This window comes from Camellia sinensis, chromosome 11 (genome assembly GCF_055761805.1).
Source record: "Camellia sinensis isolate YWXY chromosome 11, ASM5576180v1, whole genome shotgun sequence".
NCBI lineage: Eukaryota > Viridiplantae > Streptophyta > Magnoliopsida > Ericales > Theaceae > Camellia > Camellia sinensis.
In genome coordinates this window covers 134,522,320-134,547,291 of record NC_138971.1, presented here as the reverse complement: position 1 = coordinate 134,547,291, position 24,972 = coordinate 134,522,320, and the positions used below count along the sequence as shown (strand labels likewise).

The following is a 24,972-nucleotide window of genomic DNA, read 5'->3' as shown; positions in this document are numbered from 1 at the left end:
GGATGTGATTCCTAGGAGGACTCTACATGGAGGAGTAAGAGTCCTACTAACATTGTGCCACACGGAACCTATAAAAGCTCATAACATCACCTATGGAGAGGTAACACAACTTTGATTCTCGAATACACTGAGCTTTTGTCTATTTGCCTATCTTGCTGACTTAGGCATCAGAGAGGTATCCGGCACACACCCGCCGGCTAGCTCGCGTTTGTGTTTTCAGGGGTTAAAGCGACGACGTTTGGAGGAACGCGGACTTGATCAACAGGATTATACGAGAAGATTATTTCTTGCTCATACACACTGAAATATGATGGCAGGGGAAAATTGATCACATTTCAAATATGTGAGTAGGTAAATTGATAATATCAAAAGACCATTTGCGAAATTGATTTTTACGGTATAGTTTGAGGGGAAATGATATTTCCCCATTTTATATTTATATTTTAGAATCGCTTGATAATTGAGGAAAACTTATTAGTAGTTTTAAACTATTCAATGAAAGAAAGGAAAATTATTTTAAGAGTTATTATGTGTGATAGCTACTAGCTAAGAAGGGGTGGCAATTATTAGGTGAGAAGTGTATTCTTGAAAAAAGTGAAAGAAACATGACAACCGTTCATACCAATTCAAATGTATACTTTATATAATAGGGTCTGGCTTTCCTCCAGTCTTAGATTGGATTAGAGGGTGTTGTTGAACCCGTGGGGACTTACCACGAGTCCCGTTTCGATAATCTGAACCATTCAATGTGTAGAACTTGTCGAGTACTATATGCCTGTAAAAAATCACGTTGATCAGATGTCGATAGCTATGTAATGAAATCAGTTTTATATTAAAAAAAAAATGGACGGTGAAAAAATAAATAGTTGATAGAAAACTGATCCGATGAGATAGCTATCGATATCCAATTAACATGATTTTTTACAGACACAAAATACTCAACAAGTTCTACATATTGAACGATTAAGATTATTGAAACAAGACCCATGATGGACCTCTACGAACCCAACAATACTCTCCAATCCGATCTAAGATTGGAGGAAAGCCAGTGCCTATATAATAATATATGTATACACTAAAAAATGTGCATTCAAAACGGCAAATATAGGGTGTGTTTGGTTTAAGTTTTGAGATGAATTTTCAAAAAAAAAAATAAAAAAATTGGGGAGAGAGTTTAGAAATTTTTTTGGTTCGTTTAGGTGTATATTTTGAAAATAGTTTTCGAGTTTGTGATGATTTGATATTTTGTTATAGTTAAGTAGATATATGTGAGAGAAAAAGTGATTGAGAAGCAGAAAAGAGAGAGAAAAATTGATTAATTGATATGTAAGAGAGAAAATTGATTTTGGAAAAATTTGAACCAAACAAAATTTAAAATTTTTTTCTCAAAAATTGTATCTTGAGATACAAACAAAACAAACCCATAGAATCCAAAGATGTGCTTGAAATTTACAGTGACACTTAAATAAAGGTAATTTAAAGAAAACAAAAGTTAATACAAAGGTCGTGTTTGGTGGAGCTCTAGAAATATGATTTCAGTCTTTGATTTGAACGCTGTGTTTGGTTTGAGTTCTGGAAACGTGATTCCACACTCACTTTTGAAAATACGTGTATCCGGCCATCTTCCCAGACGTCCGGCCAGTTGACCGGAACCGTGATGGTTTTATTTATTTTTATTTTTTGCAATTGGCACCCGTTATTTTTTTATATTGTAAATAAAAAATATTTTCGAAATTTTTTAAAAAAAATTATGAGTTTTGAATAGAATTTTAATTTATATATTTGATTATGAGTTATAAGTTTTTGAATCAAATGTCATATACCACATCAAAAATTTTAAACTCAATTCAAAACTCATAACCAAACAAATTTTCCACACTCAAATCATATTTCTAAAATTCACAAATTCAAAATACAACTTTATTCTCGAATCATAATTCCAAAACTTTACCAAATGCTACCAAAAGTTTTCAAGATAATATAGATATGCTCCAAAACAGCTTTGTGCCTCATTTTTCCCCTTTCTCAAAATAATATAAATAATTCATTTTTTTTTCTCATGTAATTCATTGTAAGTTTCCCAAGTGTATTAATTAGAGAAATGGTAAATTTTGAACTTGAACTCATGTAATATAACCCCCCCATCAGGTAACATACAAGAAAACTAAATATATATATATATATATAGAAAAAAATTCTAAGATTTGAGCCTTATAAAAAAATAAATATTACTTTTTAATTTTGTCAATTTAAATTCTGATCTTTTGGTCTATTTTTAACTTAAATTATTTGCCTTTTTTTTAATTTAAACTCTAAAAAAAGAGTATATTTTAGTCATTAAACTCAATGAAAACGAATATTTTGGATATTTTCTGCAAAATTACATTGAGTTTAATGACTAAAATATTATTTTCTGTCAATTTTACTTAAAAGGACGTAGGTGGATGGTTTAGATTGAAAACAAATCCAAAAATTAGAATTTAAATTGATAAAATTAAAAACTAAGATACATTTTTTAAAAAAAATTCAAACTTTGATTTTTTATTTTATTTTATTTCTTTTTTTAATTCTAGTAAAGACATGCTCTATCATACCCAAATGCAACTTTATTGAAAACTTGTAAAGAAGCCTTGATGAATGACCTTGAAGACATATACATTTGATTCAATAAATAAATGTGTACTGCTAGTTTTTTTATGAGAGAGGGAAATTATTATACTATCTCTCAAGACATTAATTTGCCAGCTTAGAAATAGAAAGGGAAGACAATAGAAAGAGGTCTCCCTTCCACCCTCAGTAGCTTCTTCTACATCATTTCTCATCGATGCCATTGTCTTTCCTCATCAAAACACCTCTACAGCATTTCTCATCGATGCCATTGTCTTTCCTTATCAAAACACCATTCTCATTGTTGCCATTATCTTTCCTCATCCAAATATTCCGATCACACAGGGAGGAAATTGAGGCCGAGGCATTCTATTTTCTCCAAGTAAATCAAATAGGGAAATAAGCTCATAATGTCTTTTCGAGGCATCTCTAAGTTACTAAAGTACTTCAGTTGTAACATTTCAATTGTGATAGCTTCTATCTCATCCAGATTACACAATAGTCCTCCTTTGATGTAAAGTTTCTTTAAGTTCTTCAAATTGTCAGACCTCAACCAACTGGGTGTATCTATCTCAAGAAAACACTCAAGCTCTAGTTTTTGCAATGATGAAGGAAGTTCCAATGAGAGAGGAAGTTTTGGATCATGCTGCTCAGTGAATGATCTTGTCAGTGTTGTTCGCTTGGCAAATAGTTGTGCTTGCTTAGGTGAATTATCTGTTTTACCTGGTAAAACGCATCCTGACCAAGATATTTTCAACTTCTGTAGGGATTTTAATCTTTGTAAATGACGAAGTTGCAAATCTGTTGGAAATTCTTTCATAGTCGTGGATATGCTCAATTTTTGCAGCTTTGACAATTTTGTCAAATCATTGATAGTACATGACTTTCTATCCTCGGAATCTCCAACAATAAATCCCTTAAGCACTTGGAGTTCGAATAGTGCACCAAGCCCTTTGGGCATGTGATCTAAAAGGTAACACTCATATATGTCCAAGTGTGTCAAATTCTTAAACAAGCCAATCCAATCTGGAACCACCTCAAGATTGTGACATGCTTTGAAATCCAGAATCTCAAGATTAGTCAATTGTGAAATGAACTGAGGAAGCTCTGTAATCAAAGAAATTCTTCGATGGCTAAGAAACCTCAACAGTTTCATATTCTTGAGTACATTGAGAATTTTGATGTCTGCGACTTCAATGTGATGTGTGACTGAGTTCCGCTACCTTCCCAAGTAAACAACTCTGAAATAATTGTGATTGAATAACCGTTCAATCCTACTATCAACAATAGCCTCACCAATGTTGAGGAAGCATATTGGAGTAACAAAAGTATCTGAATCCATAGTACGCACTGGTGCATACAAGTGTAAAGTAGAACATATGTTGTAGGGCATCCAGTAGCTATCGATGACCAAGCCAGAATTTTTGTAGATAGGGTCGATGAAGCCGCTTTCAGTAAACTGCTCCAATAACTCGTAGCCACGCCTTTGGGTGTGTTTGATTGGGGGGATTAGGGGAGGATTATTCACTGTTTGGATTGCTTATCTGAAGGAGTGAGTAGTTTATCGTTTGTTTTTTTTTTTTGGCCCCACTAGACATGGAGTCCGACCGAACTCCTTATCCCCCATATGGGGGATTATACTATCCTAGTGGAGATGTGGGACAATTTTGAAGGGACTATTTACTGTTGGGATTAGGTGGTGAAATGACCATTTTGACCGTTTACTATTTAATTATGTATTATATTTAGTAAAATTCAATAAAATTTAAATGTCTCAATTTAAAAATAAAATAATTTTATTTAACTTTTTATTGATGTTTTATTTTAAAATTTTGTTTATATTTTATTTAATTTCATTATTTAAATGTTAATAGATGTTATTTAATTTCATTGTTTAATTATTATTATTTTTAAAAACAAATATATTTAAAATTTTAATTAAAAAAATAACATATATTTTTATTGATATTTTATTTATTCAATTTAAAAAAATAAATTTATTTAATTGTGTAAAAAAATAAAATTAAATAAAATTTTATTTAATCTAGCTAAAAATAATTAAAATATTAAAGATATGTTTAATATTTCTATTAGTTAGTAAACAATTATAAAGTGGTAAAATAGTCTTTTGTTCATTTATCATATCCAATCCGTTCAACCAAACATTGAATTCACTAAAAATAGTCATTTCCAAACACCTAATCCCATGAAAAAACATACACAGGATACATATCCAATCAAACCAAATAGTCTGGGGGATTCACACTCCCAGAACTCAAATCCGATAGATTCTAATCTCCCTTATCTAGTCCATCCAATCAAATACACCCTTTCAGTAAACTCATCCAAGCAGTACTCGTAGTGAAAAACCTCTGGCGTGTCCATTTTGAATGGGGATTGAATTCTGGCTGCAATCCACCAGTGAATCAGAAGTCTTTTCTTTATAGTAACCATTCCGGGGAACATCAAGCAAAAAGTCAAACATGGGAAAAAAGTCAAGCATTCAAGTGTAGTGGTGTTATAAAACTTTAGCTGATAGCACAAGCTGTTCAAATGACCGGCCTTGTTTACATCGACTTGGTAGTTACTGCTGCTGCCGTTGTTAATGGATCCATCAACCCATGGATTCCGATGTGGGCTGGAATCGTCATCGTAATGGATTTTAATAAGCTTTGATGGAATTTGGGATTTCAACCTCTTCACGGCCTTTTTTAATTCGCCAAATTCTTGTCTATCATTCTCTCCTCCTCGTCCTCCTCTTGTTTTAAGATCCTCGAATTTTCGACTGGCCTGGTCGATTTCCACATTCATATGATCTACAAACTTCTAAATCTCTATCGTGGTCTCTTTCATGAAATTAAGATCTTGACCAATCATGTTAGTGAGATCAGGATCTCCAACTTGGTGGTAGCCGTCGTTGTTGTTTGTGAAGGTGGTGGTGGCGGTGATTGCTTTGTGGTGGTGGTTGTTAAGTGGATTTGGTTGGGAGATACTACTACCCATGGTTTTGAAAGGAACTACTACCAAAACAGGGTCGTGTTGGAGTCTTGGCTAGAGTTACTAAAGAGAGAGAGAGAGAACACATATTTTCTTTGATGGTCTGGTCTGGGTTTCAAAGAGAAAAATGGATCATGAGAGAGGGAGACACGAAAACTAGGATGGATTTAGGGGGTTAGACCATCTCCAACGGTTCATCAAACCCAGCATCAAATTTAAAATTTGGTGAAAAGGTTACTGTTTGATGCTCCAACGGTTGCACCAAATCGATATCAAAATGAGATTTCACCAAACATTCCATCAAACTGAGAACAGGCAAAGCATTTCACCAAATCACTGTTACTAACCGTTGGGGTGATACCAACCGGTCGACCAGCCGGTTGACCGGCCGGTTGACCAACCGGTCAACCAGTAAAAGATTCAAACAATTCAAAAACAGTTCAAAAAAAAAAAAAAATTTCCCTAACCGGTCAACCGGCCGGTCGACCACCTGGTCATCCCAAAAAAAATTCAGAAAGTTCAACAAAAACGGTTCAGACAATTAAAAAAAAAAAAAATTCTTCTCACCGGTCGACCACCCGGTTGTCCCAGGACAGATTTGGTGAAAGGTGAACCGTTGGAGCATCTGGTACTAGATTTGGTGAAATGAGTCATTTTTTACTCAGATTTGATGAAAAATCTGATTCACCGTTGGAGATGCTCTTAGTGGGGGCAACTGCACCTGTCAAAAACTCAAAATATATCATATATTAAATTAAAATTTTTAAAATAATAAAAAATTCTAATAATTTATATTTTTAAATATATTTTTTCACTCTCATAATTATAAATTTGGATCAGATTCCCAAGCCATGAGATAATGAGAGCCGAAGACGAGAGCGTTATTCACCTAAAAAAGAAGACGAAAGCGTGAGTGAGAGAGGGAGAGAGAAATTAAAGGAAACAAACATTCAATACAAACCGCACGTTCTAAATCACCATTTGGGAAGAGCTAAATTAGGTTATTTTAGCTACAAAAGATAAAATAGGCTATTTTAACAACAACAAACAAAATATCACATATAACCCATAATTATTACACGCTTCTCTCACAAAAAAAGCTAAAAAAGCCAAAAAGTTCTTCCCAAACCAAGCTTTTTAGCCCAGGTTAAAATAGCCAAAAAAGTCAAAAAACCGAAAAGCCAACCCACTTCCCAAACCAACCCTAAATGGCGTATGTATTACTAATCAATAATAAATCATCTTAACACATTTATATATTAACAATAAGATTTTTAACCCACAAACTTTATGGGAGCTGTAATATCACAATCTTAATTTTCTAATTTTTTTTATCTACAAGCCTTTTTGACTTCTCCTGTATCTTTGACTTCTCCATATCTATTGTCGCACAATTTTTAACTTCTTCCATACACTATGGTTAGTGATGTAATTGTTAAATTATTTTTATAAAAAATCTAAAAAAAAATAATTTGTATATTAAAAAAAATGTAAAACAAATATAAATTCTTATTAAAAAATAATAGGTTACAATTGCGAAAAAAAAGAGAAACAAAAAAAATTACACTGTAAAAAATAATTTATATATTAAAATATTTACTGCCGCACCATTTTCAATTTCTCCCATACACTATGGTTAGTGATGGGATTGTTAAATTATTTTTATAAAAAATCTAAAAATAATGTGTATATTAAAAACATATCTAAAATAAATATAAATTCTTATTAAAAAATAACTAGTTACCATTGTCGGGGAAAAAAAAAGAGAAAAAAAAATTACACTGTAAAAAATAATTTGTATATTAAAAAAAAATCTAAAACAAATATAAATTCTTATTAAAAAATAACAGGTTGCAATTGCGGAAAAAAAATTTACACTGTGTATTTCGTTAATAATGCTCAAAAAATGTGCCAAGTATTTGTATAAAGGTTTGACACGTGTCCACTCTCAAATTATCAAGTGAATATAAATGAAACAAAAGAACTCAGGTTTAATGGCTAATAAATATTGGAAATCCGACCATTGAAGCCTAATAACTATTAATTAATAGAATTCAGCAACTGAAAGGTCTCAAACTACATCTCTTTATCTTCTCAAATGTTTCCTTTTTTGGTTCACGCATTCATTCTAATATTGATAGAGAATTAGATGTATGGAAGAGTAGTTTAAAATTATATATTGAGTTATGTAATTATTGCGATGAAAAATAAGATTGTCTTCTCTTTCTATGGCGATTTATGTGGTTATATCTCTAATTAAAACGTCAGGTGTGCTTTTACATTATCATTGAACGTTGCTTTTATTTTTTTTAGATACTTTGTCTCACAATTATTTGTATTTTATGTTATGAAATTTATTACATCTGTGTTTGCTAAAACTATTAGGTAGACATAATACAAAAAGTGCAAACTATTTTAATGTCATTCTCGGTATTAGAAGTACAAAAAGTATATGAGTACACAAAATTTTACAAAATTTGTTTGTGAGTCTCACTTCTTGAAAATTCTATAATTCATTTATCTTTTGTATTATATTTTATATTTGGTTTCTATACTCTTTTTTTTTTATTTATATATATATAGTTTTCTTTGTTTTCTTTAAAAGTTTATTTTTAAAAATTAATAAATAAATAAATAAATCATTTTCTATTTCAAACAATTTCACTTTTGTTTTTATTTTTTATTTTTTCTTAAAGTAGTTTTAGTTTTGCGCAATTACTTACTCTCTTTTTTTCCTTTTATATATTGTAATTTTGTGCATTTTAAGTGTATGATATTTTCACTAATACACTCGAAGATGCACTATGAAAGAAGTATTATACAAAAATCAAGCAAGAAGAATAGAAATAAAAAAAATAATAATACGATAAATATGGAGCAAAGATCAAAAATCAAAACTACCAAAGTAAGAAAACAAACAAACAAGCAAGTAGAATAGAATGTTTAACAATAGATGTTAGGACCCTACTTATTGCCAATTCCGCGAACAAGCTTGGGTTAATCGAGTTGTATTGTTTCCTCTGTTTTTGGTCTTTCCGCTTCCGCCTTCCCAATACTTTGGCTAGTCTGCAAAAATACTGTGAGGTGTGATTTTACGCTCGAGCGTAAGTTCCTGAGCTCGAGTGTGAATCCTGGTTTGGAACATGCGTTTTAGCGTCCCTGCTCAAGCGGCCATTCTTGCGCTCGAGTGGACATCGCGAATTCACTTGCTATAAAGCTGTTGTTTGCTCTGCTTCTAGGGTACGGCTTCCAGATATTCTTTGAGGGTTTTAGGGTTTTCTTCTGAGGCTATTTTGCTAGGTTTCTTTGATGTTTGATTGAGTATTCAACTCATGGTTTGACAAGCATACATCAAAGAGTTTGATTATTCATCTTCAAGAGTGTTCCTCTTTTTCGATGGAATCCGGAGATTTAAGCGTGGAGAATTCGAAGGAGTTCAAAGCTATCCGCAGTCATTGGTTCGACATGGACGTTGTGGATTCAACATCAAGCTGATCGATTCCGAGACGAAGGCGATGGTGAAAGAGATACAGATTGTTGAAGACAAATTGATTGTGTTTGGGTAATTTGTTTTGGTAAATTTGTATTCTTTCTTACTTTCATAGTGGATTGATTTGGGGCGTTTCACCCATGGTTTTTTAATCACAATTGAAGGTGCTCCAATTGTGTTTTTTCCATGAAAAAATTGTTTATGTCGATTTATTGTTTTCAAAGCAACAATCTAAACCACTTTCCTATGTGTTAGATGATTTAGATTGTTTGTTTTAATTGTTTAGGAGTTGCTGCAATTAATCTAGTCAGAATCACGAATCACTTCAGTTTTTCAATTGGTATCAGAGCGGGTCACTCTTTATTTTTATCAAAACTATAAGAGTGTGATTTTATGTGATTGGTGATATGGATTCAATTCGTGAAGGTAACTCGAGCCATAGACCTCCGTTACTTGATGGTACAAACTATTCTTATTGGAAAGCTCGTGTAAGAGCGTTTTTAAAATCTATCGAAGAGAAAGTTTGGCACTGTGTGATCTATGGGTGGAGTGAACCTGTTGTCACGATTAATGGTGTTGATATCCCCAAACCTCTTGATAAATGGGACGCATTCAACTATCAAAACTCGAGTTAGAACAATAAGGCTCTCAATTCCCTCTTTTGCTCCGTCACACCTGAAGAAATTAGTCGTATTTGCACGTGTGAGGTAGCAAAAGAGGCTTAGGACATTCTTGAAACTATTCAGGGTATTACTTCTGTTAAAAGGTCAAAACTTCAACGTCTCCCCTCCTCTTTTGAAACTCTTTTTATGCGTGATGATGAGACGTTTGATGATTTTTATGCTAAACTTAGTGACATCATGAATTCCTGTTTCACACTCGGTGAAAAAATCCCTGAAGCTAAGGTTGTTGGAAAAATTTTAAGGTCTTTACCCGAGAGGTTCCAATCAAAAGTTACAGCTATTGAGGAGGCTCAGGATGTTGATACCCTCAAGCTTGATCAATTGGTTGGAAACTTGCAGACTTATAAAGCCCACTAGATTTTTAAGAAAAAACAAAAAGATAGTGTGGCTTTTTCTAGTGCTCATGAGACTACTAAGACCCCTGAGATTGAGTTTGATCTAGAGTTCGAAATGACGTTGTGGAGAGATGGTTTGGAAATACTCCAGGATCCAGCCAGACGTCCTTGATCCTTTGATTGCTACCTGAAAAAAGGATGAACACTCCGATTGGGGTTACTGAAATTAGCATTCCGACGGACAAGTTAGTATATTCTCAAGTTTACTTCTATATCAAGTTATTTTGTCTATTCTCACATACCTGCTTTAGTTGGCATTCCTCCCTTTTTATATTACCTCTAGGCCTGAGGGTCAGGTCCATTCTCGACCTCGCACGTGGTTACCTATTCGGCTTTCCTATTGGATATTGAGCCTCGCTCGGCTTTTTATACGGCTTTGTCCTTGGTCAAGGCCGAATTACTTTAGCCGAATGTCGATCAGAGTTGGCCTCTTCCTAATTGAAATTATTCGGCTCCTACAGACGGCTATATTTACCAAACAATTCAAAAAAAATTTAAAGAAAAAGAAGCCTAATCTCAAGGACCCTAGTTCAAAAGATAAGGGTAATGAAAAACCCAAAACTTTTCCACCAAAAGTTTCTCCAAAAACTGAAAAGAAGACTATGAAGGGGCAATGTGTCAAGTGTTACGAATGTCAAGGGTTTGGTCATACTGCTCTTGAATGTCCATCAAAAAAGAACCGGAAAAAAGTCTATACAGTGACTTGGAATGATGAAAGTGGGTTAGAGCAAGGACCCGAAGAAGTCGAATCCGTTGAAGACGGAGATAGTACCTACATGGCATTCTGGTCTACCGTCACTCAACCTACTCCAAAGCTAGTTGAGTTTGCTCATGGTCAGAATCTGCACCTTGCTCCTACCTTTGATGAGAGTAACTACTTATTTTGGAAGATCCGAATGAGAATGTTTCTTAGAGCTCATGACCCTGAAGGTTGGCAAGCCATTGAAAAGGATGTAAAAAGTGTTGACAATCCAATTAATCAAAGAGTTTTGATAGCCATTTGTGAAGCAATTTCTGAAAAAGAATAACAACGGATTGCTCACTGCACAAAGGCCAAAGATGCATGGGACATTTTGAGTCAATTCTATGAAAGAGGAGAGTCATCGTCACCACCATCCACCAAATGTCATGCCTTGGTTGCTTGACTAGATAAGGTCAAGAAGAAAGATGAGTAAAAAGAAGATGAAGATGATGCAACCTTGGAAGACAATGATGAGATCGATGGTGATGATCTACAACAAGCTTACAAAAAGATTTACAATGAATCTTTGAACTTGTCCAAGATCAATGACAAACTGACTTTCAAGCTCAAAGCATGTGAAAGCGAGAATGTCAAGCTAAAGGAAGAGATTGCAACAGCAAAGCAGGATGTCATCAAGATCTCCAATGACAGACAAGACCTATGTGGAAAACTTCTATCTTGTGAGGCCGAAAGGAATGAACTTCTGAAAATATTTTCCACATATGAAGAGAAAATTGAAATTCTTGAGATGTCACAAGCTGCATTGGAAGAGATGGTCAGTCAGAAAGAGGAAGAACTCCAAGATGCAAGAGCCACGATTGATATGTGGAACAAAGGATCAAAGACACTGGAAGACACCCTCGGGTCTCAACAGATGAGTTGTGACAAAAGTGGGCTAGGTTATGGTAATACAATAGTTCAAAAGGAACAGGCCTCCGCATCACATAACATCAAAACTCAAACAAAGGGAAAGTTGAATGTTCAATAGGGTGATCCCTCTCTTTATCAACCTAATGGGGGTAAGATCAACAAAAATGAGGTAAAACCTATTTTTGTTTGTCATCATTGTGGTAGGTATGGCCACATTCGTCATTATTGTTTTGAGTTGTTTTGTAAGGTGTCTGAAAAGGATAGAAATTCTAATACCTTTTGGGTTAGGAGACAACCTTACATGTATAGGTGGAACATCAAGATTCAGGGTGTTCACAACGCTAATACTTTTACCAAGACTGCCAGTACTATTTTTGCTAAGAACAAAAAGATATGGGTGAGAAAGAGTAACTTAACTTGTTTTGTTGTTCACATTGCACTGAAAACACGTGACTCACACATGTGGTATCTTGACAGTGGGTGCTCCCGGCACATGTCTGGTGACAAATCCTACTTCACATCTCTTGAAAAATATGGAGAAATTGTTACCTTTGGAGATGGTTGTACTTCTAGAGTCATTGGTAAGGGCTCTATAAGTGTGACTGGTCTTCCTAAGTTCGAAAATGACCTTCTTGTTGATGGCCTTAAAGAAAATCTTTTGAGCATTAGTCAAATGTGTGATTCTCATCATGAAGTATTGTTTTCAAAAAAATAAATGTGAAATTTTGGATAAGACGGGAAATACTATCATGCATGGGGTTCGCACATCTGATAATTGCTATGGGATTGTTACCACTAATGATCTTACTTGTCACTCGGCCATTATAAGTAATCTTGAGTTGTGGCATCAAAGATTAGGTCACATGAATTTCAAGGACCTAACCAAGATAGCCAACAAAAAGCTTGTGAGAGGAGTACCCAAAATGAGTAAGAATGTGAACCATGTGTGTGGACTATATCAACTTGGGAAGCAAACTCGTGCCCCTCCTAAAAAGGTGAACAGCTTCACAACGAAACGTCCTCTTGAACTGGTTCATATAGATCTTTTGGGCCCTACTCGTACTGAAAGCATTGGAGGTAAAAGATACATTTTTTTTTTAACTGTGGATGATTACACTCGTTTTTCATGGGTTAATTTTTTAAGAGAAAAATTTGATACATTTGATGCTTTCCAGGCCTTTGTCCTTAAAATCCAAAATGAACAGGGTGTCTCTATTGGGCGTATCATAAGATCTGAACTGATCATCGTCATGAGTTTGAAAATAGTTCATTTTCGAATTTCTGTGATATACATGGTATTAAGCATGAGTTTTCTGCACCAATTACTCCACAACAAAATGAAGTAGTTGAGAGAAAGAATGGGGTTGTTCAAGAGATGGCTGGGGTCATGCTTCTTAGCAAGAAAGTTCCTCCTAAGTTTTGGGCTGAAGCCTTAAATATTGTTAGTTATGTTGTGAATCGTGTGTATTTAAGGCCCGGCATGTTACAAACTCCATATGAATTGTGGAAAGGGGTGAAACCTAATGTAAAATATTTCAAAAATTTTGGGAGTAAATGTTACATTTTCAAAGATAGAGAGCCCTTGGGCAAATTTGACTACCGAAGTGATGAAGGTATTTTTCTAGGGTATTCAACCACTAGTAGAGCTTTTCGTGTCTATAATTTGCGTACTTTATCTCTAATGAAATCAATCAATGTGGTTATAGATGACACAGGTTCTCCTACTCCGGCAATACATGAGGAAGAAAGTGGTGAGTCTCCAATCTTGGATACTGAACCACAAAGTCAAGGAACAGCACCAGGTGAAGTTCAAGAAGGCGAGCCAACACCAACTTCTGTGGTAAGTTCGAGCCCAAAGAGTGCACAGAGAGACATCACTTCTGATGCTTCCGTCACTACCAGTCCAGAGTTAAAACCATCAGCAAGGGTGAAACTGAACCATCTGGTTCAACAGGTAATTGGCAGTGTTTTAGACCGAATGAAAACCCAAAAACAAGTTTGGGAAGAGGTAACTCACATGTGCTATGTTCCGTTAATTGAACCTAAGAATGTAAAAGAGGCCTTACTAGATGATAGTTGGGTTAATGCAATACATGATGAATTAGGTCAATTTGAATGGAACAATGTTTGGACTCTTGTTCCTAGACCTAGAAACATGAATGTGATAGGTACCAAGTGGATCTTTAAAAATAAATCTGATGAGAATGGTACTTTGGTTAGAAATAAAGTTAGGTTGGTTGCTCAAGGCTATACACAAGTAGAGGGTGTTGACTATGATGAGACTTTTGCCCCTGTTGCACGTCTCGAATCTATTCGTATTTTACTTGGTGTTGTATGCTTTCTAGAGTTCAAACTGTTTCAAATGGATGTGAAAAGTGTCTTTTTGAATGGGTACTTGAAAGAAGAGGCTTATGTTGGGCAACCAAAAGGGTTTGAGGACCCAAAATGTCCATATCATGTCTATAAGTTAGACAAGGCATTGTATGGGTTGAAACAAGCTCCTTGAGCTTGGTATGATAAACTTACTACTTTCCTTTTTTATAATGATTTCCAAAGAGGTAGTGTGGACAAGACCTTATTTGTGAAACATACTAAGTCTTATATACTTGTTGCTTAGATTTATGTTGATGATATTGTGTTTGGATCCACTGCTGATTTTCTTGTAAAATATTACTCGGATTGCATGACACATGAATTTGAAATGAGCATGATGGGGGAATTGTCTTACTTATTGGGTCTTCAAATTAAACAGTCTCCTTCGAGTATGTTTGTTTCTCAGACCAAGTATGCCAAAAACCTTATGTCTAAGTTTGGTCTAGAGTCAGCCAAACATGCTCACACTCCCACGAGCACTAGCCTCACCTTTCCAAAGATTCCTCTAGTACTGATGTTGATCCTACCCTGTATAGGAGTATGGTAGGGAGTCTCTTGAACCTCACAGCCAGTTGTCTTGACATTGCATTTAGTGTAGGTGTTTGTGCCCGTTACCAAGCATGTTCTAAAGAGTTTCATCTGCTTGTAGTTAAACGCATCATTAAGTATGTAAATGGGACATTGGGGTATGGGATTTGGTTCACGATCAATACTACTGCTGAAATCACTAGTTTTTTTTATGCCGACTGGGCAAGGTGTGCTGATGATCGTAAAAGCACATCTGGAGGGTGTTGTTACCTTGGGAATAATTTGGTTGCCTGGCATAGCAAAAATCAAAATGCCATATCTCTTTCGACTACTGAGGCTGAGTACATTGCAGGAAGGAGTTGTTGTGCACAAATGTTGTGGATGAAGCAAATGCTTCATGACTATGGTATAGACCAGAATACTCTCACTCTTTTTTGTGATAACACAAGTGCCATTAACATTTCTAAAAATTCAATCCAACACTCTCGCACCAAAGACATTGACATTCGTCATCATTTCATTCAATAGTTAGTGGAAGAGTATAGCGATTTTGGTTTTGACTCATCTCTTGTTGTATTCCGGACTCGGGTTGTATGGGTTTGAAAGGTTATTCATATCTTGTTTCCCTTGTCTCCCCTTTATTTTTGGTTATCAGGTTGTAATGGTGCGTTTGGAACAGGTTGCTTGCTTGCTTTTCAAAACCTGTGTTGCCCAGATTTTGGCTTTTCCGCTTGAGTGGGCGTCACAAATTTTTCTCCTCTACTCGAACGGTCATTCTTACGCTCGAGCGGGATTTGTTAACTCTCAGCATTTTCTTTTGCAGCTTTGCAAGTACTGAGAGAGTGCATTGGACGCTCGAGCATCCAGTCTCACGCTCGAGCGGGGCCCTTTGTCTGCAAAACTTCTGAAAGAGCGTATTTTACGCTTGAGTGCCACTTTTCACGCTTGAGCGAAACCTTGTGTCAGACGCTCGAGCAGGGCTTTTCACGCTCGAGCGGACTGTGTGTATAACAGTCCGAGAAGATGACATTTTGAATCACTTTTTCACTTCTCTCTCTCTCTCTCTAAAACTTTCCAAAAACCTAGATCTACACTTTTTCTCTCTAAAACTCACATTCTCTCTTAGATTTCATCTTGAGCCATTGATCTTTTCACCCTAGTGCCTTTGAGAAAAAGGTAGAGTGCATCAGGATCTACATTTTGATCTAAATAGAAGTGTGTTTCGGTGTTCTTGGAGTTTCTCTGTTGTGTGGCTCATCTTCTTTCTCTGCGGTAGGGATCTTTTCTACACCTTCATATGATATTTAACTTAGTTATTTGTCTCTTGTGTAACAATAATGTGATTTGAGGGTGTTTCAAGCAAACCTAGGGTTTGGGGTATAATATGGAAAGAGGGATTGTTGTTGAATATGAAATAAATGATTGTAGGATTTGAAAATGATGTTGTATTGAGTCTAATTTGAAGATTTTGGCACTTGGTTAATATTTGGGAAAAATGGGGAATTTGCCCTAATTGGATCAAATTGTTATTTTGTATAAATAATTGAAATTGACATTGAAAATGTGAGATTGAAAGAGTATCGACATGAATGATGGGATTGATTATGTATTATTTCATTCCTTGGAAGTTTTCAATAAACTATCTGTCATGAGATTGTATATCAGTCTAGAAATATCTGTATTAGGCTATCGGTGGAGGATAGTTATGATTGTTGTAGAAATTGCATGCGCATTAGGTAAATTGAAACTAATCTCTTGTGCTTGTCATTGAATATGACTATGTTTATATACATTGTATATGTATGGTTATTTGGGAGTGGAAAGGGGATGTGCTCCGTGTATGATTATGTGTTTACATATATTGCATATGTATGAATGGTTGTTTGGGAGGAGAAAGGGGATGGATTCCATTATAATTAAGTTAGCCGGAGTGTCTAGGGTGAAAGTCTTGAAATTATACGAGGGTGCCGATCCCGCGGATGAAATATCCGTAAAATGGCAATTGTAGTGCTTGTATAGCCTACGTTTACATGGGTCCCATTTGACGGTTTCCTGTGGACGAAATATCCGTGAAAGGAAAGTTTGAAGTGTTTATATATTGATGATGTGCTTATAGAACCAATGAGTTGTAGTCTCATCTGGATTATTGGGAAATGATGAAGTTAGCTCATGTAATGAAATGAATTGAATGAGAATGGAATAAGGATTGAATTTGGCATTTTATAACCATATAAAAATGTGGATGTTCTATCACTGATATTGTTTATGCATAGTGTACTTATACCTTTGCTAAATTTCATATTCAGTGTTAGATGATTGCTAAATTTCATATACAGTGTTAGATGATTCCTACTGGATTGTGGCTCATCCTATTTGGGAATAACATTTTCAAGTGTTGGTGACTTGCCTCCTCCAAGGCAATAGCTGGGGAGACTTTTGGAAGCAAGAGCTTCTTTACTTTTGTTTATTTCTTTTGTAAAGCCAAGGGCTTAATATGTATTAAGCAAAGCTCATTTTTGTTGAAATCAAGACAAAGCTTGGAAAGATGTAAGTCCTTATGGGCATTTATTTCTGTTAAACCTTTTTGTACTATTAATGTTATGAAATAAAAGGACTTGTACTCTGATTTATGAAATTGTTACTTATGCTCTAGGGTGATATTTATTGTTTTATTTTGGGGGTGTTCCAAAGAGGGCCTTGTTGTTCTTGAAAATGTACCCACTGAGCATCAAAAAGCTGATATTTTTACAAAATCCCTTGATCTTTTTAGGTTTGAGTTCCTTAGAAAGACCTTGGGTGTAGTGCTAAGTCACTAGGGTGTTACCTGTTACTTGAGTGGGTGAGAGTGATTGGTTTTATGTGCATTTGGATGCTATAATTTCATTTTCATTGATTCTTGTCATCTCTGTATTTAGACTCATATGAACATCTCTCATGCTGCTTGCAAGATTTCATTCGTCTTTGTTCATAACTCACTCTGAATGCTCATACTCATTGACTTCATGATCTCATTCTGTACACATCCTTGAGTTAAACTGTTGCAGGGGTTTCCGCACAAGTGATCAAAGTTCTCTATAAGTCTCTAACAGTGTCTTTTATCTATTTTTAGAGGAATTGACCGATACTGGCATATCATGTGTGATGTTGAGTCTCTTAACCATCTACCATCATTTTTCACTTTCACTGTTCCTCCCTCAGTTCATTGAAGTCTGGCCATTAGGAAAAGGCTACCTCAGAGGCACCAACTAGGCTATCCTTATTGATTCCATGTTTCTCTAGTTTGGTCTCCATACTCTTGAGTGTGCATGCCACCAGTGAGTGCCCACAAGCATGAAAAGTCAAAAATAAAAAAATAAAATAAATAAAAAGGTCTCATTGATTAAGGGGGAGCCTCCGCCTATACTTAACAGATACCCCATGATTTCTCGTGGTTTGATTTTTCTCAATAATGTTTCAACTACTCTTGCCGGAGGTCTAGCCATCCGATCACTACGAGGATTAACTCTAGCTTTGTGGCCTCTTAAGGATTGCACACACACACATTCATTATGTGATCTCTCTTGGATAGCTTTGAGTTGTGTATTCTCATGTAGCTTATGCTCATTGATCAATATTTATCTGATTTGCTCTTGATTTTGTGCTTCATATTGTAAGAATTGCAAGTATGCGAGTTTCATGGTTTGTGGATTATCTCATCTTAGTGCCACTTTCATGCTATTGTGCTCACCTCTTCTTGTTTCAAGTCCCACTTAAAAGTGTGAGTTAGTTTTGTCTGCTCTGAAGGGTGTTTTTGGTCTTGTTATTGGTTCCTGCCCGCTCGAGCGTCCACTTTAGCGCTCGAGCGCCTTTTTCACTCTTCCAGCACTTTTATAGAGGCTCTAATCTTCTGAAAGGTTGTTTTTTGAGCTCGAGCGCATGACTCTTGGCTCGAGAGAAGCCACGCACATAAGTACTCCTTCTTCAGCGTCAAAACCTTTGCTCGAGCGTCCTGCCCTAGTTTAAAAGCAAAGCCCTCGACTATTCAGTCCATTGTTCCCCAAAATTTCTTATTCTCCTAGGGCTTCGTCAGTGGTGTCATTCCTTCCTCTTGCGACTTGGATTGACTTGCGTATGTGACTTTCCTTGCTTTCCTGTGCTCTTCTTCTATCTCTGGTTTGTCTCTCTCTTCCTCTTGTTTTTTTATTTAATTTTTTATTATTATCTTGAATTGTCTCTTTTCGTCTTAATGAGGTTTTAGGTGTGGTAGCTTCACCTCTATGTTTAGTTATTGTTCTTCACTTGTTCACACACTTCCATAGCAGGTTGCACCTGTTGAGTTTCTCATGGGGTTGGTTTGGGTATTTCTGTCTATAATGGAGATTATTTTTTGTTGTTTTCTTGGATCTTTGGCTTTGTGCTCTAATGGTTTATGGTATATTGAGCTTTGTCATTTGTATTGTCCCTGGCTTCTGTTCTATTATGCTTTACATTTTGTCTATTTGGGTTTTTTTACTAATGTTACTAATGGTTTGACTGGTCCTAATGTTTTGGTTTTTTGGTTTGGTTTCGGGGGTTGTGTTTGTCTTACTTAGCCATGTCCACCTCTACCTCTAAACGCCGAAAGTCCACGACCAACCGCCCTACCTTTAATTCTTACTGTTTTCCCTCTGTTGAAAAGGCCAAAACCTTTCATGACATTTACCTCTCCCGGACAGTCCACTTAGAGTGTCATGTCTAGCCTAATACATTTGAGTCCATTCCTATTCAGCCATTGTTTGATCCTTTGGGGGGTGACTTGGTTCTATCTTTTTCGGGTCGTCAAAACCTTGATTGGGTATGGGAGTTTTGTTGTAACATCGAAGGTATTGATGATACTAGCCCTTCCTTTAAGACCTGGGTTAGGTCTAAATCTATCACCGTTTCTCCCGATCTTATTCGTGAGCTATTAGGCATCGGGCAAGTCTTTCCTTGTCACTATCCCTTTGCTGTCCAACCCACCTGTGACTTTGACGAAATGGCCACTACATTGTGTGGCACACCACCTACTTAAGGGTGCCTTGATAAAACAACATGAGCTTCTTCCCCGGTTCCATTTGCTCAAACTCATTGTCTGTGCCAACATTATAGTCACCACTCATAGCTCTGAAATCAATCAAGAACAAGGCTTTGTTCTCTTTTGCATTGATTAACACCGTTCTATCAATCTTGCCACCCTCATTATTCAAAAAATGGTAGCCGCTTTTGAGCGAAACAACTTAGGTCTTCCTTATGGCTACCTTACTAACTGTCTTCTCACCACACTTCAGGTTCCTTCTTTTGACGAGGATGAATTTGCCTTTCCTACCCGACCTTTCACCAAAAAGACCGTCTCCCAGAGTCATTCACATATCAAGGGGGGTTCTTCTGGGGTGGGTGTTTCTGGTGCAGGTGATGTTCCTCTAGTCAAGGAGGCAGAGTATGACACTAAGGCTGCAGGTGAGGGGGAGCCGCCTCTTCCGGCTTGTTCTTTCAGAGGCCAGCTATGTCAGTTTAAGCAAGCCATGGTTTCCCGTTTTGATTGCTTAGAGGGCCGGATGGATATCTTGGATGCCCGACTCACTGATCTCGAGACCTCCACTGATGCCCTACTCACTACTTTGGAGGTCCCTTCTGGTCACATTGAGGAGTCTGTTGCTCAGTCTTCCCAACATCTTGCCCAGCTTGTGTCCTTGCTTCAGATGCAGCAGCCTTCCGCTCCGCCAGCTCTGTGATGCATGGTTCTTGTTTCCTTGGCCAGTATATTCCTCTTTGGACTGTTGATTCTCTTGTTTCATTTTTTGTTTTTTATTGTGCTTGTCTTTCAGAAAAAAAAAGGGGGAGTAGATGTGGGGCATGGATATTGTTTGCATGGTTATTGGGATCTGTTACTATACATGATTGCATGGTTATTGGGATCTATTACACTATATTTAGATTTTTGGTTTTGCTAACACCTAGGCATGGATATTAGGATTTGTTGGAATGTACATGGATATTGGGTATATATTTGGCTATTGTACTCATTTCAATCTATTTGTCTTATTTGGTTCCACAATTTTGGTTTGTATGGTTTTCCACATGTGGTTTGTTCAAAAGGTTTCTAAGTGTTCTTCAATCAAATCTGCTTGTGTGGTTTTGCAGTTTTTTTTTTTTTTTTTGTTTCGTTGGGACTTTTAATTATGTTAGTTAGTCTAATGCGTGTGTTTGTTAGGAAACATTGTTAGAAAGTTTTGTCCAGGAATTGACAAAGGGATAGATTGTTAGGACCCTACTTATTGCCAATTCCACGAACAAGCTTGGGTTAATCGAGTTGGATTGTTTCCTTTATTTTTGGTCTTTCTGCTCGAGCGGGGAAAGTTGCGCTTGAGTGGAGTTTCCACCTTCCCAGTACTTTAGCTAGTCTACAAAAATACTATGAGGTGTGATTTTACGCTTGAGCGTAAGTTCCTGCGCTCGAGCGTGAATCCTGGTTTGGAACACGCGTCAATTCCTGTGCTCGAGTGGACATCGCGATTTCAACTGCTATAAAGCTGCTGTTTGCTTCGTTTCTAGGGTACAGCTTCTAGATCTTCTTTGAGGGTTTTAGGGTTTTCTTCTAGGGCTATTTTGCTAGGTTTCTTTGATGTTTGATTAAGTATTCAACTCATAGTTTGACAAGCATACATGTTTGAGTTTGATTATTCATTTTCAAGAGTGTTCCTCTTCTTCAATGGAATCCGAAGATTTAAGCATAGAGAATTCGAAGGAGTTCAAAGCTGTGCGCAGTCATAGGTTCGACATGGATGTTGTGGATTCAATATCAAGCTGATCAATTCTGAGACGAAGCCGGTGGTGAAAGAGATACAGATTGTTGAAGACAAAATGATTGCGTGTGGTTATTTGTTTTGGTAAATTTGTATTCTTTCTTACTTTCATAGTGGATTGATTTGTGGCATTTCGCCTGTGGTTTTTTAATCACAATTGGAGGTGCTCCAATTGTGGTTTTTCCACGTAAAAATCGTTTGTGTCGATTTGTTTTCAAAGCAACAATCTAAATCACTTTCGTATATGCTAGATGATTTAGATTATTTGTTTTAATTGTTTGGGAGTTGCTATAATTAATCTAGTCAGAATCACAAATCACTTCGGTTTTTCAATAGACATTTAAAAATTTGCAACAAAATTTTATAACTTTCATTTTTACTTATTTTGGCTTATTTTTATTTTTTCTGAATTTAAAAAAAAATTATAATTTTTCAATTCGTCTTGTCAAGCTGAATTTAAAAATTTATTTTTTTTAAAAAAAATATTTTAAAAAATCACTAAAAACAAAAATAAACCAAAAATATAATTCCCAAAACACCCCTTAGCATCACTAACATTTTTAATAGGATATAGATCCAACGTATTGAATAATTTGTGGTGAAAGAGAGAGGAAAGTGACAAAGTATGGACTGAGAAAAGGTGCAGAAGAGATAAGGAAGGCCTACACAAAATCTAATCTACGAATACAATTAATTTTTGAAACAAATAAGGCCGACAAGCTGGGACTCGGGTTGTCGAAGTCACGTGGTTTTCTTGGTTATACTGAAACTACATCGTTTTGGCATTTTCTAATTATTGAGTTTGGTCTAAGAAAAATACTATGAACTAACATTTATCAACCCATTATTTGTTAAGAATGTATTTGTGTGGTGAAAATTAAATTGATAAAATATATGGTCTATGAGTAAACTGAATCTCAATCATTGATTATTTTTTTGGATAAATTCTGGATTCATAAGTCAGAGTTTGTAATCTTATTGTTAATCTAAAAGTTGAAGCCAACCAGGTTTTTGTGCAAAGGCACTCATATTGCCTAATTTGCTAAAATTGAACCGATTTGCACTGTTTTATTCGCTAATTGCGGATTAAAATTTAAAATTTATAATTCGCTTTTGAAATCACTCCGCTCCACTATAGTTAATACATATATTTTTTTAACCTCTAATGAAATATCAAAGTAAAAATGAGTGCGAGAAAGATTTAAGATGTGAAATGATTACAAATTAGTGATTAAATATATGAAAAATATTATGTAAAATTGGTTTGTGTTATATATATAAAAAAATATTATGCAAATTAGTATTATATATTATGCAAATAATTGATAATTGGTTAAGAATATTTTTCAATAGGTTAATCCGACTGAAACTGCTCAAATTGCGATTTGGTTATCCTTCAATCCGCTATTTGTTTTATAATTTTACTATCAAACCGCTTGGACTGCATTGCACTGCACATACCTTTATTTACAACTATGTTTGGTAACTTAAGTGAGAAAAGAAAAGAAATAATTAGTTAAGTTATGAGAAAAAAAGAAAATATTATAATTTTTTTACCTTTTTTTTGGATAGATAAGAGAGGGAATAAAATGATATTAATTTCTCTCATATGTTCTTTGGTTAAGCTATATGAAAGAGGAAAAAAAAAAAAAACAACAGAAACAATATAATGTTTTCTTACTAAATTAACTTGTCATATGTGTTAATCTTTTTATTTGTTCTATATCTAAAATGGTAATTTTGGTATTATAACAAAATAATATTTGATTAGTTTCATTTCTGTTATAATCTTTCTACTTTTGGAGAGACTAAAAATAAGAATTATGAGAGAAATGTATTTATTTCCATTTCTTTCTATTTCTCTCCAAACGAGTGATTGAAATTCATTTATATCCATTTCATTTTTTCCCCTCTCCAAATCATCCAAGCCAAAACATTTTTTGACAGATTCATAAATTGTTCGAAATTGTTAGGTTTTTATTCTTGGCAATCCCGTTTGACAAAACTCCTTTCAGTTGTAATTGTATTCAATCTTTTTATTTCAGTGAGGCTATGAGTTTTAGATGCGAATCCAACCCGAATTATGCCTTGTTGAGATGTGTTAGGAGTTAATTATTTCATGTTTGCCACTTCACTGACTATGTCGGAGATTAAGGGGCAGTGCCCCCTAAGCAAAAAGCAAAAATACAGTCAAAATTGTTTGTTCGCTCGAGGGAAGGAATGTGCGCTCGAGCAAAGAATCCTTGGTCCCAAAAGTTTTCACTGATTGTAAAAATACTAAGAAGTTGCATTTCTCGCTTGAGCGATACTTTGGTCGCTCGAGCGAAGACTCTCGGAAAAACATGCATTTTAGTCTCTTTGCTCAAGTGAGAGATCCTTCGCGGCCCGATTTTCTATAAATATGTGTTTCAGTCAGATTTTAAGGTTACAGCTTCTAGATCTTCTTTTTGGGTGTTAGGGTTTTCTTCTGGAGCTTCTTTGCTTGTTTCCTTTGATATATGTGAGAGTTTAATTATAAATTGAGTGGATTATATCAAAGGATTTTTGTTTGTTTTATTTATTCAATACAAAAGAGAGAGTTGTTCTTCAGTGAATTCCGGAGAATTCGGGCCTGAAGCTTTGGTGGATTCCGGACTGGCTCATCGTCGTGATTCGACATCGGCGTCATGGATTCAACGTTGGGCAAGACAATTCCGAGGTGAAGACAGGGCTAGAAGAGGCACATAGCGGTCCGTTCGATTTGGGCGTGGATTCACTAGGCAATTGAGAGTACACTTGTGTAATTCCTTTATGCCTTCTTAGTGGATTGTTTTGTGGCTTTTGCCTGTGGTTTTTTTTATCACAATTGAAGGCGCTCCAATTGTGATTTTTTCACGTAAAATCGTTGTGTCGTTTTGTCTTTGATTGGGATTGCTATTTACTAGTTAAAATTGATACATAATCACAAATCAATATTTAGGAGATTTCTAGATTTTTCAGAAATATTTATACATTATTCATAACATGACACAATATTTGTAAGGTAATCGCAATGATTCATAAATCTTAGTTTATGCATATTATAAATTTATCATTCATAATTTTTATAATGGAGTGACACAAGGCACACAACAGATCCAAAACATATGAATTCTCAAAATTAAATTTAAGAAAGATGTGTTATAAAAAAAATAATTACTACATATGTTTTTGTGGTGAAAATAATAAATATTGTTTGTGGTATGTTATGTCAGCTCGTATTAAAAGTTACAAATAAAAAATTTATGATCTACTTATCTAATATAAAACTTACAAACCATTGTAATTATGTTATTAACATTATAGTTATGTTATAAATGACACAGTGTAAATGTTACGTATAATTTTAGTAAAAAATAAAATAAAATACAATTTGTCAGAATATTTGTTATAGAACATTATAATTTTTTTACATATATTGTGAGTCGGTGAATATGTTAACATGGTGCATACTGCATCAGCTTTTATT

At 35.3% G+C, this 24,972-nt stretch overlaps 1 protein-coding gene across 1 annotated transcript; it reads right to left on the bottom strand.

Moving 5' to 3' along the window:
• Nucleotides 1-2,944: 2,944 nt before the first annotated feature.
• Nucleotides 2,945-3,949, bottom strand: LOC145802644 (disease resistance RPP13-like protein 4). The gene is made up of 2 exons (XM_082895402.1): nt 3,831-3,949; nt 2,945-3,740 (listed from the first exon to the last, which is right to left on the bottom strand). Exons 1-2 carry the CDS (start codon nt 3,947-3,949, stop codon nt 2,945-2,947), a joined length of 915 nt encoding a protein of 304 aa, XP_082751528.1.
• Nucleotides 3,950-24,972: the final 21,023 nt, after the last annotated feature.

What these genes read in the sequence shown, in the direction of transcription:
- LOC145802644 (XM_082895402.1), bottom strand. Translation starts at nt 3,949, where the DNA reads ATGGATTCAGATACTTTTGTTACTCCAATATGCTTCCTCAACATTGGT. An exon ending in AGAGTTGTTTACTTGGGAAG is followed by an intron (nt 3,741 to 3,830) that starts GTAGCGGAACTC and finishes GAGGTTTCTTAG; the next exon opens with CCATCGAAGAATTTCTTTGA.